The sequence below is a fragment of the Myotis brandtii genome, unplaced genomic scaffold, assembly GCF_000412655.1.
Source record: "Myotis brandtii unplaced genomic scaffold, ASM41265v1 scaffold17, whole genome shotgun sequence".
In the NCBI taxonomy this organism is placed as follows: Eukaryota; Metazoa; Chordata; class Mammalia; order Chiroptera; family Vespertilionidae; genus Myotis; species Myotis brandtii.
In genome coordinates, this window is record NW_005356259.1 from 3,462,655 (window position 1) to 3,480,060 (window position 17,406).

The 17,406-nt window shown below is 37.7% G+C and overlaps 1 protein-coding gene and 1 long non-coding RNA gene across 2 annotated transcripts in view; one reads left to right on the forward strand and one right to left on the reverse strand.

The window, feature by feature from the left end:
- The window catches only part of LOC106725527, a 13,818-nt gene extending 2,075 nt beyond the window's left edge, over positions 1-11,743 (forward strand). Inside the window, exons 2-3 of the long non-coding RNA XR_001361408.1 lie at positions 7,585-7,592; positions 11,733-11,743. This is a non-coding gene — a long non-coding RNA (uncharacterized LOC106725527). The remainder of the gene's footprint in view (positions 1-7,584; positions 7,593-11,732) is intronic.
- Positions 1-17,168, reverse strand: part of FAM185A (family with sequence similarity 185, member A) — a 77,289-nt gene extending 60,121 nt beyond the window's left edge. Inside the window, exons 1-4 of the mRNA XM_014536962.1 lie at positions 16,736-17,168; positions 14,439-14,548; positions 11,380-11,472; positions 4,013-4,151 (exon numbers count right to left, since the gene is read on the reverse strand). Coding sequence (XP_014392448.1) covers positions 4,013-4,151; positions 11,380-11,472; positions 14,439-14,548; positions 16,736-17,051 — 658 coding nt within the window. The 5' untranslated portion in view covers positions 17,052-17,168. The remainder of the gene's footprint in view (positions 1-4,012; positions 4,152-11,379; positions 11,473-14,438; positions 14,549-16,735) is intronic.
- Between the last annotated feature and the right edge of the window lie 238 nt (positions 17,169-17,406).

The window sequence follows — 17,406 nt, forward strand, 5'->3', positions numbered from 1 at the left end:
TGCACAAATTTTTGTGCACCGGGCCTCTAGTCACTAATAAAAAAAAATATAAGAATAAACTGTGCTTCGTGTAGTCACAACTGTAAACCTACGTTTGCCACACACCGTGTGTTGAATAAATCAATAAATATAACTGCAGTGGATGCTGTGACTCATCATCCAGAACCCCTTTGTAAAACTGAAGGGCTTATTTTCTTAACTGTTAGGAGTAATGCTGGCAGACAGCCCTCAGCTGTCAGCCTTCTTAGGGGCTCAAATAGCCTTTTTGGCCCAAGATTACACTCATTCCTGAGGCAGCTTGCATCTAATTGAGGCAGGATAATAAGAAGCTAGGAAAATTCCTGGGCAAGTAGAATGTGGAAACTGAGACAAGATAATTAAACAAGGCCAAACAAATTAACCAATTTATAGCCAGCTAGTGAATCAACAAGACCTTATTTTTTCTAACCAAGGGCACTTGAGAACAAATGGTTGATACCTCTCCTCTCTGACCAGAGGATAAATAGCTTAAGTCACCCTGACCAGGGAGACAGAACACAGAGACCCAATTAATGCTATTTGTGCCAGCCAAACCCAAGGATGGATGAAGTCAGAGAAACAAATACCAAAAACTCGATTACAGACAGACAGACCCAAGATAAAAGTAAAGGAGTGAAGTTGACCAGAGAATAATCCCAAACTCCCCTATACACTCATTTTGATGTATCAGCATATTTAAAATGCACCTGGAAAGATGATGAATATTCTGCTGAAACCCTCCCCTAAGATTCTGGCCCCCAGAAGAGAAATAAAAATCCTCAAGAGAAAGGATGCTGGGCGGGCACTCTCTGGAGCACTTTTTACTTCTTTTCTCCTAAAATCTAAGGGTCCCCACGAGACCTGCAACCAGGGGAGCAGCAGGTAGCAGAAGCTCGTCCTGGGTTTACCACCTGAACCTGTCTCTAAGCCCCCTTTCTCTCCGACTTTCCAGTGAACTAACAGCAGCTCTGCCTTATCTCACTTCTGTCACTGTGACTGTTACTTCCCAGTGAGCTATTAGTAGCCCTATCTTGGGGCTCACTTTCTATGGAGCCAAAGCAGAGCATCACCTAGGCCAGTGGTCGGCAAACTGCGGCTTGCGAGCCACATGCGGCTCTTTGGCCCCTTAAGTGTGGCTCTTCCACGAAATACCTACTTCTGCGCATGGGCCACAAAGTTTCAGTCACACTGTACGTGTACGTCCGCACGTGATATTTTGTGGAAGAGCCACACTTAAGGGGCCAAAGAGCTGCATGTGGCTCGCGAGCCGCAGTTTGCCGACCACTGACCTAGGCTCTCTCCTGTTATTTCTTCTATCTGTAAGTCCTTCCTTTGCTCCACTGTCCTCAGCTTTAATAAATGTACTCTCAAAATCACCTGGACTCATATGTGAAATCTTTCCTGCAGGAAGTCAATAACCCACACACTACAGGCCGGCCTGAGGTAGACCTGCTCTGGGTCCAGTCCCCATCCAGTCACATAATAATTGGGGATATAAAGGTCCAGCTCTCCTTACCCCAATTTGAGACAATTATGAGGATCACCCCAGCTTCAGAGCTCATTCTTGGGGTTGTTGAGACTGCATCACAGTCCAACTTCCATGGAAATTGGGCTTCCTTTCTTTGCATGGCATTGAAGGCCTCCCTAGTAAATTGCTATACTCTAATTTTCATCTTAGAGTCTGCTTTCAAGAAACCCAATCTAAGACAAAAGATGATCTAGGTTTGATCCAGATTTAAATCTCCCAAGAAAAGGTACTTAACTTCATAGTAAAGTCAGTAAATATAAAAGGCTTTACAAAGACTAAGGAATGATAAACTCTTTTATCCCTATAATTTGTTTCCTTATTTCAGCTACTTTAAGTAATCAAGAGACCTGTAATATTTTGAGGACTGCCTTTGTGTATCTATTTTAGTATCATGTAAACTATTAATGACAAACTGTACCAAATGCAATTATTACCTAATTTAAAAGAAAGCAAAAATTAAAAATTAAACATTAATGAATTTAGTATAAACATGGTATAAACATGGCATTGCAGAGAGCAGTTGTTCTTATCATGGGTGTTAATTAAATCTGACTTGATAAAGAATTGCTTTACCATTAAAAGCTACTCAATACATTAAGTACAGTACTTTTTAAAAAAATCCTCATCTGAGGATATGCTTATTGATTTTAGAGATGGGGGAAATGGTTCCCTCCCATATGTACCCCATCCAGGGATGGAACCCACAGTCTAGGTATGTGCCCTGACCAGGAATCAAACCCCCAACTTTTTTGGTGCATGGGACGATGTTCCAACCAACTGACAGACCCAGGTAGGGCTTAAGTACAATACTTTTAATTACAATGGACAGAAATGCAATGCTTATGAAAAAGTCATTGTTAAAATATGAAAAGTTACAAATTATCAGAACTATTCAAGGCACAGCTGAGTAAAAAATAAATGAATAAGTAGCAAAACTATTTGCTTTATCTGGATATAGCACTATTGGACTTAAGTAATACCTTAACTTTGTAATAATGGTTGATGAAGTACAACTACTAAATTGAGGCTCAAGAATTATTTCAAGAATGTAAGTACTCATTTCCTAAGATTTAAAAAAACAACAACACATTTTTTATTAATTTTAGAGAGAGAGAGGAAGGGAGAGAGAGAGAGAGAAACAGCTATCAGTTGCCACTCATACAGGATGGAACCAGCAACCTGGGCATGTGTCCTGACTGGGAATCGAACCAGTGGACCTTTCAGTGCACAGGACGACACTCAGCCAACTGAGCCACATGGCTAGGACAAGATTTTTTAAACTGTAAGACTATTTGTCAATCTGCTATACAGATTGGCTAGCACTAGCCATGCTTTTCTAGTATCACCTAATAATTCATGCTCACTACTAAAATCTGGAAGTTTTGCCAAAGTGTATAGATCCCAATATTCAGCTTTCCGATAAAAGTTAAATGATTGGTCTATATATGGAAAATGTTTCAGGCTACACTCCCTGGAAAATAGCCCAAAAGGCATTTAATTCTATCTATATATATTTCAGGAAACATGCCTAAACTTGAATCATCTGCTATGTGGAAATTTAAGAGGCGTGCTGAGTGCCAAATTACCATAGTGACCTTTGCCATATTTCTTCACCATATTCTCTTCTTTCAATAAAATGAATCAACTAAGTAATATTACTTGTCCACGGAGACATGTTTTGATAGTCACAAGATGATATTTAATCAAAGAAAACTGAAAATAGCATAGAGTATTGAAAAGACCTGGTGCCAGTACTAACACACATAAAATATTTTAGTCAGAATTAGTAACTTGTCACTAAGTTACTATAATTAGATTCCAAGTATTTCATTAACTTATTTAATACTTACCTTCCCCTATCATAACATAAAAGCAACCACTGACAACCCATCTTTATTTTTAACACTGCTTTTATTTATTTGTGCTTTCCTCTAAATATCTCCTGCACATATTTCCTTACTGCTGATTTCTTTTTATAAGAAAATTCATTAAAGCCGAAGCCGGTTTGGCTCGGTGGATGGAGCGTCGGCCTGCGGACTGGGGGGTCCCAGGTTCGATTCCGGTCGGGGGCATGTACCTGGGTTGCGGGCACATCCCCAGTGGGGGATGTGCGGGAGGCAGCTGATCGATGTTTCTCTCTCATCGATGTTTCTAACTCTCTATCTCTCTCCCTTCCTCTCTGTAAAAAATCAATAAAATATATTTAAAAAAAAAAAAGGAAATTCATTAAAAATCGGAATCATTATTACTTTCATGTATAACAGCATAATGTTCAATTTCATGCCCAAATTAAATAGCTTATAAGTCATTTTATTTTATGGGTTTTCTAAAGATGGTTACTCTATAATAAATCATTTAGAGGGCCAACTTCCTAATGGCAGATCCTTTAATGACAGAGAAAGAGTCATCTCTTAAAATTTACATTATGTGGAAAGTCTGAGAAGTATTAGGCCGTTGTCATCTTACCATGAACACTTCCTAATGTAATATCCCCAGCAGCAGAAGATAGAAATGATGATTCTGTGTAAAGATACTTGGCTTTCAGCAAACCATCTTCAGTAGATATATTAACAGAACTTCCCTGCAGTTTATCTATGGTCACAGTCTAGTAAGAGAAAGACTCAAATTAGTTCATTATAAAACAAATACTGGTAAAAAGCCAAAATGGTACCTACAGAAGTAGTAGGTAACTACATAAAAAGTTAGTACCAAATCACTTTATTGGCTTTGATTCCCTAACTCTATCAATTACAAGATTAAGAGTGACAGTGCACTCTCTGTAGAATGTGAAATAGACCCATTATATTCATTTATTTAGATCTTTAATTTCTATTAATGTTTTACATTTTCTATGTATTTTTCATGTTTTGTTACATTTATTCCTGTTTGATATTTCTAAGTGCTACTATAAAAGATATTTAAAATTTTACTTGACCTTATTTGGCTTTTTTATTTGACCTTAAATCCAACAACTTTACTAAACTAATTTTAATAATTTATCTGAATTAGAAACATGTTTTTACATGCATAATTATATTATCTACAAGTGATAATTTAATTCAGTGGTGAATAGAAGCCTTGGGACAGCAAGAATTCTCATCTTATTCCTGTTCTCAGAGGGAAAGCTTTCAACATTGTATCAAGTAGGATGTTTGATATAGATACCTTTTTGATCTCTTTTATCGGATTAAAGAAGTCCTCTTATACTTCAAATTTGTTTTGTTGCTATTTAAATAACAGATTTTGAATTTTAGCATACTTTATCTGATTTTATTAGACTATCATGATTTTTCTCATTTCGTTGTTTAATGCAGTGAATGAACTATCATTTTTAGAATTTTTCCACTTTACATCTAATAAGACAGTAGCTTTCCACTGAACAAAATGGAAGGAATTTTGTATTTATCCCTAAGTTTGCCTAGCAAAATGTGGTATGCATTTATGTCTCACATATTGTGCACAATATAAAATGAAGATAGCTAGTTTAGAATTGCAAATCATCTTTGTAGTATTTTAAACAAATGTTTTTAAGCATAAAATGAATGTTAATATAAAATTGTTAACATAGAAACTGAAATCACCAGGAAGGCTTGCCAGTTTTGCCCAGGGTCAAATTAATGTATTACACTGGGGTGTTTAAAGAAAGAACATCATTGTTTTTTCAACACATGGGCATTGGTATAACCAGCTCCTAATATATCCTTCAAAAACTGTTAAGCATTCAAAATATTTTTAATAAGAACTGAGTTTCAAGAATACTAAAATATGAGAAGACAAACACAAATATGAAAAGAGAAAGGAAAGTACCCTGTGGTTCTTATAGGAAGTAAATTAGAATCACTTGGCCCTCTGGATTTGAAATATATAGTTTTCTTTTTTAATGGACTTTTATTAAATATACTAGAAGCCCGGTGCATGAAATTCGTGCACTCAGGAGGGTCTCTCAGCTGGCCTGCGCCCTCTCACAGTCTGAAAGCCCTCAGGGGATATCTGACAGTCGGTCATCCTCAGTGCTGCCACAGAGGCGCAAGAGGTTCCTGCCACCACTGCTGCACTCACCAGCCGTGAGCCAGGCTCAGGGCTTCTGGCTGAGCAGTGCTCCCCCTGTGGGAGCACACTGACCACAGGGGGGCAGCTCCTGCATTGAGCACCTGTCCTCTGGTGGTCGGTTCATGTCATAGCAACCAGCTGTTTTGCCGTTTGGTCTATTTGCATATTAGCCTTTTATTATATAGGATAATACACACCCAACTGCTTTTTTACCTACTACAGTTTGTTCTAAGCTAATTTTGGATCGCGGAAATTTTCACTTTAAATTTAGTTTCAATAATTCTATCAACCAAAGATAGATATATTCGAATTTGTGAGAATACAATGTTTGGCATTCTTCAGTGTTATAGTAAAGGTATAAAATTTCTGAAAAATTTATCTTTTACCTACAAAATTTCTTCATGAAAAGTTGCCTTATGCATGGTTTTAAATTTTCCAAGTTTCTACAAAGTAGATAGCAAGTAGGAATATTCCAGTTTTTACAGACACAGAAGCTGTTTTAGGGAACACCAAAAGATAAACAGATAAACATGGAGAGAATATTTGAATCTTAATTGAACTGGCAAAGAGGCACTTTTGATTAGACTCTCCCTATAACCAAATAGCCTTTAAGAGACTCTATGAATATCTGGAAAATGCCAAGGATTTACTTTGTTCATTAAACAGGAAATATTTTACTCTGTAGGAAGCTAGAAATATATCCTCCACTGCCCCACCAAAGCAAATGAAAGCAAGTGAAAGTACACTTCCCCCACCACAATATAGTAATTTTAACTGATTATTCTATAAAATTAATTTCAAACAAATTCAAAATTCACTAATATAATGCACTATATCAGATAATAATTAGAACAATTAAACTTAGGACATCACAGTTAACAGCAAAATATTGAGGTTCTGATTTACAGTTATTAATGATAATGAAACAAATCATAAGTAGACTCTTTGAATTAAACTATATAGCTTGCTTATCAATAGAAAATAGCTATTTAAAGAGAAAAAATAGATCCCAAAATCAATACCTTCCTGAGAGATATTACTATAATTAATTTCCTTTTCTAAGAAAATGAGAGGAAAAACTTTTCATAAGTTTAGTTATTATAAATCAACATTACATGTAATGAAAACCAAGTTTTAAAGAACCACTGTAGCTTTGCAGTCCAACCTACAAAGAGAGGTCAACTAGCAACTATGTCATTAATTTATCCACCAATCATATGAATTTCTATCTTCTCTGTACCAAAATTAGGGAACTGAAATTAATGATATAATTTAAAAACAGCAACTCCATATAAAATAACATGTAAAGAATGCTGTTAAGTGTTTTCAGAGCTCACTTGATTCTCATAATCTTGTTGACTGGGGAAAACAAATAATACCATCGCTGTTTTACGAATAAAGAAGTCTCAGTAAAGTTAATGGTAGATCCAGGACTGGTCAAGTTGTCTTTGTTAAATGTGTTTCATTTACCTTTATCACCATCATTATAATCTCTAGTATAAAAACCCCATGGCCTTGACGCCTTGATGCTGTAATGACCAAACGCCAACAGGCACCTGCTGAACATCATATGATTTCTTCATGGGAACAAGGAGTGTTGCTCTGTTCAATTCTCATCTTCCAATGAAGGTCAATTTAAGTGCTCTTGAGAAGGAAAGGTTAGGGCAGGAAACTATTCTTATCTCCGTCCACAACGGTTTTAAGGTGAGCAGGCTGCGTGTGCAGCGAGGCGCGTGAGGTGGGCGGGGACTTGATGCTGGGTCCCGTGGTGCGCCAGGTCTAGGTCTCATGCAATTTCGCATGGTGGGCCTCCAGTAAACACTATATTAGAGTTAGCTACATGCCAGACATCATTTTAAGTACTTTGTCTGTATTAACTCATTTAACCCTCCTCATAACAACCCTCAGAGTGAAGTACATTAGTATTATTCCATTTTCCAGAAAAAGCAGACATATAGAGATTAAGTAATTTATCTGAAGTTAAAGAGCTTAGTAAGTAGCTGAACCAGGATTGAAACCCAAGTAGTTTAATTCTTAATTCTGTGCTCTTAACCAATTCACAGTGCTGCTTCTCAAATATGCAAAGCATGTCTGTGAAAGTAGTATATTAAAAGTTAACATCCTATATAATAAAAGAGAAACATGTAAATTGACCATCCCTCCACTACACTCACCAGCCAATCAGGAAAGTATGCAAATTAACCTGACAAAGATGGCGGGTTAATTTGCATTTGCAGGCACTGAGCAGCCTGAGTCCCGGGAACATCATCGGGACCCAGGCCGCTCCTAGCCTGTAGGCCCACACATAGGCCCTGAGCAGCCAGGGTTCCAGAACGCCCCCGGCCACTCCGGGCCTAAGGTGCAGGCGCCAAGTGGATGTTCCCACCCCATGGCACTTGCGCGTGCACCAGTGCCAAGCAGCGGCCCGAGTCCACGCCCCCCAGCTCAGCGCCTATCACGGGGCGAACAGACCAGGCCTCCCCGCGATCCCAGGCAAAGAAGCCGCTCTGCTGACCAGCCTACACTAAGGACCTGTTCAGGTGGGTGGCGCGGAGTCCAGGGCCTCTAGCCTGCAGCCACGGGAAGTCTCCCTCTCCCCAGTTAGGAGCCCAGGTTCACCCAGCGGCCCGGTCCTGACTGCGGGGGTGAGTTCCTGCAGGCGGGAGTTTGATCCCTAGGCATTAGCAGTAGAAGACCAGTGCCTTTGTTATTGCTGTGTCCGGGTTTTAATTGGACAAATGCCCGGCGGTCCTGGGCACCAGCTTAGCAAAATCTTTTAGGAGGAGAATTCTGTCTGGAATTTCCTCAGCCACTACTCACCCATCTGTAAAAGTGCAGAACAAGTGAGGCCCCTTAAATAAAAATCAGAGGTCTCCAGCAATGGTGGGCCTCTCTCATCACAATCATTTGGACTGGATGGCATTTGAGTATTTATCTAGGCACCATGACAGGGAACACACAAGCTCAAGTCATGATCTCTGCCCTTAAATAATTCACAATCTTATTAGAGCGAGTGGATGATAAAAGTGCAGTAATGACATCAGAATGTAAAGAAACAATAGACAGGAACAGAAGCAATTGCTAGGATGATTTTCCAACAATTAGTACAGAGTATGTGCTGTGAATTAAATAAAAAAAAATATGTGTGGAAGTAGTTGCTTCATGAGTATGGGATCCCTTCCTATTTTAAAGGAAACTGAGTTCCATGTGAACTGTATAATATGCTATGATATCTGAGGCACAGGACAAGGGAGGCCTTAAGTGTACTATGCTTTGATATTTGTGTCATTCTTTATTGTTCAATGTGATTTATTTCTGCACGCCTCAGTTTTGTAATAGTTGAATTACTAGAATAATACATCTTGCTATAAAATATTACTAGAAGATCAAATGATCAGGTGACATTTATTTTTATTTTCTATAAATGAACACAATCTCTGGTGTGCTAAAGTGATATCTATTATAGAAATATTCAGATAGGGAGACCTACAGGCTTGATTACAAGTGAGGCTTACTATCACAACCCAAATTTATTGCTTTAAAAAAAAAAAGCAGGGAGCCAACTAGAAACTGAACCAAAAATAAGCCCTTGAAGGCAAATGTAAATTGGATAAGCTTTGCTATTACAAGATCAAAAAGAAAAAATTCAGATGCAAGAATGAGAAGCACATTGCATCCACCCTAAGTTGCTGTTAAAGAAAAAGAATGACATACTACGAAAATACTTAATACAGATTATAAAGAGATTTGTTCAAAGAGGATTTCATAGAGTAGGTGGTATTTCAGTTAATTTTTTTAAATGTGAAGAGGTTAGCTAGATAAGAAAAAGGTGTAGGGATTCCGAATTGCAGAGGGTGCAGGCGGGGCTGAGGGACCCTCCACCCGCGTGCATGAATTTCGTGCACCGGGCCTCTAGTATTTCATAAGCATTTATTTTATATAAAACTCCTTAAACTTAGAAATATGCTTTAAAATGAACACTATAAGTTAGAAAGAAATATCTAGATCAGTGGTTCTCAACCTTCCTAATGCCGCAACCCTTTAGTACAGTTCCTCGTGTTGTGGTGACCCCCAAGTTCATTGTTACAAACTGAACATAATTAAAGCATAGTGATTAATGACAAAAACAATATGTAATTATATATGTGTTTTCCGATGGTCTTAGGCGATCCCTGTGAAAGGGTCGTTTGACCCCCAAAGGGGTCGAGACCCACAGGTTGAGAACCGCTGATCTAGACTGATTCAACACAAAACTCAATCAAGCTAGAAAACAAAGTAGTATAATAGAAAGTGGGACTAAATGAATATGCAATAAACCATGAAAGTTGAAAGAAAGAAATGAGTGGAAACAGTAGCCAAATATTCAAAATAGCAAATAATTAAGAGATAATTTAAATTCTTCTCTGATACTTATATTTGAATGTCAATATGTAATATTCTGGTAACTTAGATCATTTCAGATAGCATGAGCTTTCATTTAAAGTATAGAGTCTGAAGGAACTATAAAGTTGTCCAATTTCCCTTTTGTACCTCTAGGACCATAGCAATGGTCTGAGAGATGAAACTAAATGCCATCTCAAAAGAGCTGCTATGTAAGGCAAGGCAGTGTCTTTCAATACTAGATTAATTTAAAGAATAAATGTAAATGTGTGGGTTTAAACACTCTCTCACAGGTTAAGGATAGAAAATAAAAGTGACAACAGTAGAAACAATTAGTGTTATAATCTACCTTGTTTAATTATGCTAACAATAATCTACCTATAAGATACATTCACAACTCCTCCCTACCAATTATCCTATATAAAAGGCTAATATGCAAATTGTCCCCTCGGGAGTTCGACCAACCAGGAGTCTGACCACTCACTATGACGTGCGCTGTCCACCAGGGGGCGGCACGGAATGAAGGAAGGCCCCGGCCAGCAGCCAGCAGCCAGCAGCTGGGGGAAGGAAAGCCCCTATTGGCCCTGATCAATTGGCCAGTCCTAGAGACCCTACCCATCCATGAATTTCAGGCACCGGGCCTCTAGTCTGAGAATAAAACTGAGTATGGATTTTAATAATTGTATAACAAAAGAGCCTTGCAAACTGTGTAAGTGCAGAACAAAAGGTGATTTATACGTTTCTCAAAGATTTAAAACATTATCATGTTTACAAATTTTGTGACAATTGATACTTCAAAATTTACCTTTACTCTTAATACTATGTTAAATCACAGAAAGCAACAAAAGTTGATTAAAAATATACAAATTCTCCTATAACAACCAAAATGCATATGGCTAATAAAAATTTTTGAGAACGGTAATCCTATGCTATCTAGTGGTGCCATCTTGTGGAAAATACTGAAGAAAGCTGAGTTTTGAAAATCATCCTTCAATTGTCTAAAAGCAAAGTAAACAGGTTTTGGAAAAATACTCAAATAAATCTAACACATACTAGTAAGGAGAATTTAATCCCAGTTATGGTGGTATTATTTAATAATCCATTTTAATCCATGATCATAAAAATCTCTTCAGAACTAGAATAAAATATTGAGTATTTAAAGATGTTATTGATTCTAAATAAGAAACTAAATAACTGTCAAAAAACTTAAATCACAAACTAAAATTTAAATTGTGTAATATTTAATCACCTTAATTTGAAATTTAAATGAACACTTACTAATGAACTAAAATGCAGTAAAAGGGAATGTTATGCCACAAATTTGGTAGAACCTACCCACTGTATGAGCCAACTTGATGTAAAGCTGAAATTACTTTTTTTTTTAAAAAAAGTGTCAATCTTACACTTTTATCTGATGCATGAATATCTATATTTCCATAAATTGTTCCCAGACAGATCACTTTGCCTCCTTTCGTTTGAACACATAATTTTTGACTCTGAAAGACAAATACAAAAATACAAAGAGAAAAAGAATAAATTTGACTTATACAAATAAGATTTCTATCATGTTACACACTTCTCTTTAAATAATAATAAAGCAGAAGAGAGAAACCAGGAATTAAAAAGAAATGTACTGTTTGGAATAATAACATCAAGTAAAAAAGAATGTCAACTGCTTTAAGAAGATTAAATAAGCCATGTAGATTCAAAGGGGGAAAAGAGCTACCTGGGCGTTCCGGTAGCTTCACTGAAAAAGAACTTGGGAATCAAAGACCACTGACTGGCTAACTACACATAAAGGATGAGGAGGATGACAACAATAACCACTGTTACTGTTCATTGTTATTAATATTCGTCATTATTAATAAGAACATTTAGCACTTATCTGGCAATTCTTTGCATCAAAATACAATATTCACTACTTTACATTAATTATCATTTAATCCTCTCAACAACTCAGAGAAATAGGTATCATATTTTCCCCATTTTACAGAAGGAGAAATCCAAGAATCAGAAAAGTTAAGTAATTTTATCAGGTGACACGGTTAGAAAAAAAAAAACCTAACAGAATTAAGCTCTATATAATTTTAAAACTCACACTCTTATGGCTGGGTTCATCTGAAGGATATACTGTATTCACACTTAGTATAACAGCCCACTGACTGTTAAACTTTGCAGCATAGTACCTCAGAAACTGGAATTAAGTGAAAATTCCTCTAAGCACAAATAAAACAGCAGTCACAAATTGCCTCCTCTGCCAGATTTAAAAAAACAAAAAACTGAGAGTGAGTGTGTGTATGTAACTTGATGTCACATTTGTCAACTGTGGCAGAAACTACTATTGGTCCACAAAAATCCACTTTCCTCCCCAAAGTAATAGAGGAGTACAGCTGGGCTCATGAAGAGATTGTCTCTTACGTGTTGCTAAATTCTTGCCAAGAGAATATAAGTGGAAATGCTATGTGCAATTTTCAGGCTTGTGCTTTTAGAAGAGTTGGCGTGCTTTCTCCATGATCTGCCCCTTCCACCAGATGAGTGTAGGTTACAAGAAGGCTCTAAGAGATGATAGAGCCAGAAGATGGAAGGAACCTAGAATCACTGAATAGAAAAAAACCACCCACACTATTGGAAACAAGTGAGAAATAAATTATAGTTGTATATGAACCAGTAGATGTTTGGTCTATTTATTAGAGTAGCTTCTTTATCTTAATCATTTACATATGTCTTCAGTTCTGCCACAATTATAAAGAAAAATATACAGGTAACTATGCCTGGCCAGCATGGCTAAGTGGTTGCAGCATCTGCCTGCACACCTAAGGGTCGTGGGTTCAATTCTGATCCAGGGCGCAGGTTTGATTCCCTGGCCCCATTGGGGCACATGCGCAAGACAACCAATTGATGTGTCTTAGCACATGAATGTTTCTCTCTGTCTCTCTCTCTCCCAGTCCCTTCTACTCTCTCTAAAAATCAACAGAAAAAATATCCTCTGGTGAGGGTAACAACAAAAAAGAATAGGTAAATAGTAGAGAGAAAAAATAGCAAAAGCAAACTCACCAATATGACCAGCAGTAGCAGAAGAGTGCCTAAAACATAAGGAGTAAAAAATGCAAAACTACCACTTACCTTGTGGTTGCTTTATTCAGGGGGGAAAATTGTAAAACCTTAGACCAGAAATGATTTTTTTTTAAATTTAGTGAAAATGGCAAAATGAATCATTCTTACAAGTTTTTCTGTATTATAGCATAATAGACTACTTCATGTCCATAGTGACATGAGTCTGAAGTCAAGTGATATATAATATAGTCTTAATCAAGCAGATAATTGATGAACAATAGAAAATACTATCTCCAAAACAACTAATATTTTAAATCAAGAGTTCTTAACCAAGCCTACTGAATTTCTAGAGTCAGTGAAACCTATGAAATTGTAAGCAAAATTTCATATATATGTGTGTGTTTTTTTCTTTTCTGAGACAATCATCAGATTTTCAAAGAGGTGAAGGCTCAAAAACGTTGGGCTAGTCTTATAATTTAAAGCTTATCTAATTCCCCTCCAAAAATGTGAAGCAGATTACAAAAATTTTAAAAATATTTAAAACAAAATAGGTAAAATAAATGTTTATATTATTAACTATTTAGTATAAGATCAACTATTATACTGCACTTAAACAATGCAAATGTGTGGCATTCAATGAGTTAAGGGTCTACTGCCTAAAATATTTTCTTAGTTATTCTCTAAGAATGCTGAATAAATGTAGTATTGCCATACATTTTGCTTGGACAATAAAGAAAAGTGGAGCCCCAACCAGTTTGGCTCAGTGGATAGAGCGTCGGCCTATGGACTGAAGGGTCCCAGGTTCGATTCCGGTCAAGGGCATGTAGCTTGGTTGCGGGCACATCCCCAGTAGGAGGTGTGCAGGAGGCAGCTGATCGATGTTTCTCTCTCATTGATGTTTCTAACTCTCTGTCCCTCTCCCTTCCTCTCTGTAAAAAATCAATAAAACATATATTAAAAAAAAAAAAAGAAAAGTGGAAAGATTATGAGCTTGGAAATCAGAAAGACCCAAGTTCAAATCTCAGCTCAGTTTATTACTATGTACACCTAAATGAGTTCCTCAATCTCTTAGTGCCTCATAATTTCTTCCTTGATAAAAAGAGATAACTCAAGGATTAACCTAATATTTTTTAAATGTACTATTAGTTTCATTGTAGAATTCAAAATGAAATCTAAAAGGAATATGAGGAAAAAAACCTTCAAAGCTGCTACAACCTCTGTACTTTCAGAACAGAACTGACTTCAATGCAAATTTTTTACAAGTAATTTCTGATTGATAAATAAATTATACTTAATATTCATAATAAATGATATTCAGAATAAAAGCTTTAGTCTGATACTGCAGTTCATAGTTTAAGGTGTGTGTTTTTTAAATAATGCTGACACAAAATTAGAAAAATGCTTATACCTTAACAGACTGTAAGATGCTAGTCCCCTGCTCAGTTTCAATTTTGCAATTATCACACTCAATATTTTGGACTTTTATACAGCCAGACCCTGAAGACTTGATATTCAAATCTAGAAATGAAAAAAGAAAATACAAGTTAGTACGATGGTTAATGGGCTCCAAAGCGTTTTAATACCCCCTAGAAATCCAGCTCCTCAGTTAAGTTCACAATATTACTGAACCCTGGAGAGAGCATAGTTGTCAGTCTCTCTCCCTCTAAAGGTAAGGGGTCTCCATCATGGCAACAGGACCAAATGTAATGCCTTTTTCTGCCAGTTCTTATAAATAGAGCAGTTATTTCTGTTAGGCAATGTCATGTAAAGAGAGAAAGTAATATGGAAGGGAAGTAAAGGAGGTCTTAAACTGCAAATCTTAAAGGAACTCCTGGGAAAGATCATAGAAGCTTCTTTCCCACTGAGAGAACACACACACACAGTTCTAGTAAGAATACAGAGAGTTAACAAGTCATGATGATAAACTAGGTAAGTCAGTTAGCCTATTCTTCCTTATATTCATGACATTTCAAAAATTTGCTCCCAAACCTTCCCCAAATTAAAAGCATTTTGCAGTAGTGTGGATTAGCATATATGATCATGACTTAGTATTTCAAAATCCTATCTCTAATCTTTTGTATCTAAAATAGAGGATATTAGCATGCAGCTACATAAGTATTTTCAGTAATAAAAAATGGGAACAACTTGGAAAAACCTAGTAATATGCAGTATTAAAATCTCAAAATTGTGGATAAATAACAGTATTATCCAAAGAAAATTGGAAAATAAAAAGTCACAGGTGCCACTCTTGGCTATTAATTTAAGGTGTAATCGTGGTTGTCTCTGTACAAAACATTAAAAAATAAACACTGATATTTAATACGTAATTCAAAAAAATATTGATGATTTCCCTTAAACGAGACTGGAGAAATAAGCACTATGTTGCCCCAAACACAAAATAATGGGGTATGATACCACAATTTCAACAGTTATGGCATAAAAAAATCAATTTCTATAGTTGTGTATACTGTAGTCTTTACTCTATAAAGGCTTAAAATAACAGCAATATTTTGGTTGGGATTAGTCTAAAGATATAAAAAGACAATTTTACCTCCTACTTCCATGAATGCAACCGTAACTGCAAATTTTTTACCCAGTTGTGTGACAACCTAAGGCTTGATCTAAGGCAGCGTTTGATAGACAGGGAAAGAAGGAAACAGATTCTCACTAGGTAGGTGGAGAAGTTCGGGCTAGACACTGAACGGCAGTAATGCTACTCTTACCCATTCACTGAAATCCAGTGGTTCTCAACCTTCCTAATGCCGCGACCCTTTAACACAGTTCCTCATGTTGTGGTGACCCCCAACCATAAAATTATTTTCGTTGCCACTTCATAACTGTAATGTTGCTACTGTTATGAATCGTAATGTAAACATCTGATATGCAGGATGTATTTTCAGGGGTCGCGACCCACAGGTTGAGAACCGCTGGTAGACAAACTGGAGGAACAAATATGAAAAAAATTGAATCATGCTGATTTAAGGGGCCCATGCAATCGACACATGGAAACAGTCCATTGGAAATGGGGTTCTTGCTCTAAAAAGAGGAATCAACAAATCATGAGGTTTGTGATCACCAGCACAGGTAAGTTCCATTTTTATCTGTGCTGACATAAAATTCTGTGTCTCTATCTCAATACCCAAGTCTATTTGTACTACAATCTGCCTCAACCCCAGACTGTTACATTTTGAGGTCAAGGGTCTCTTACTCATCTAAGCAAGTTGGAAGAAGTTGAGAAGCAAAAAGCACAGTGGCTCAGCGGACGCGAACCAGTTAGACTCCCCATTCCACCACTTTGTATCTCAGAGCGGACAGGCATATATTTCCTGACCTAACCCCGTTAGAATATACATTTCATGAAGGCATGGATTTTTTTTTCTACTTGTTCACCTACAATAAGTACATACTTTTTGAAACTTGCTCTCTCTCTCTCAACTTCCTTATGTGAAACGGGGACAATAACAGTTATCTACTTTTATTCATTCAGTTGTAAAGATTAGATTATTTTTGAAGGGTTCGCTGCTCGTTTGATCATCAACAATGTCCGCGAGTCTCAGGAAGGAGCACCTGTGGGGGCTTTCCTAGGGAAAGCGTTGGCTTGCATTTGAGAAATCACATGCAACCCAAACAAGTGGGAAACAAATCTTGCGGGCATGGCCAACCGAAGTTTCCCGGGCAGCCTTGCTATGCGTTTGTCTTCAAAACCTGCTCCCCACGGCACATGATGAACGGAGATGGATCGGTAGGAAGCTGGGTGCCCATCTGAAGCCAAGCACGTGGTCCAGGTTAGTAACGGAGCATCCAATACCCGGGCTGTGTTGGGACAGACCCACAAGCCAGGGGAAATGCGGGCGGACGGGCGGGCGGACGGCCCTACCACCGAAGGGGTTATCAACAAACATGCGCCTTGAAAAATCTTTTTTCTACGGACAAGGTGCAGTGACAGAAAGAGGAACAACGTGCCAAAGAAGAACATAGGGGGCTCCATAAATGTTATCTGACTTAGATTAATCCAAATCATGTTTCCATTCGATTTATAAAACTTCTATCGCTGGGAAACGAATTTGTAACCAGCACTGGGATCCTCAGAGTAGAACAGAATAAAAATAAAAAAATAAAAAGGAAGCCTGTGAAGGGGACAGCCGTAAATGAGGTTAGAAAGTCAGATCCAAAGCAACCAACTACCAGTGGCCCAAACCCGCGTCCACGCCCCTGCACTTGCCAAACTTCAGGGGCGCGTTCACCTCCACGGACGCCTGGGGGTCGATGGTGTCCGACACGATGGCCACCTCCTTCGACTCCTCGTCGTACCGAACGTGCAGGCCGGCCAAGTGTGGCGCCCCGCCCTCCATGCAGCTCACGGCGACCAGCACGCG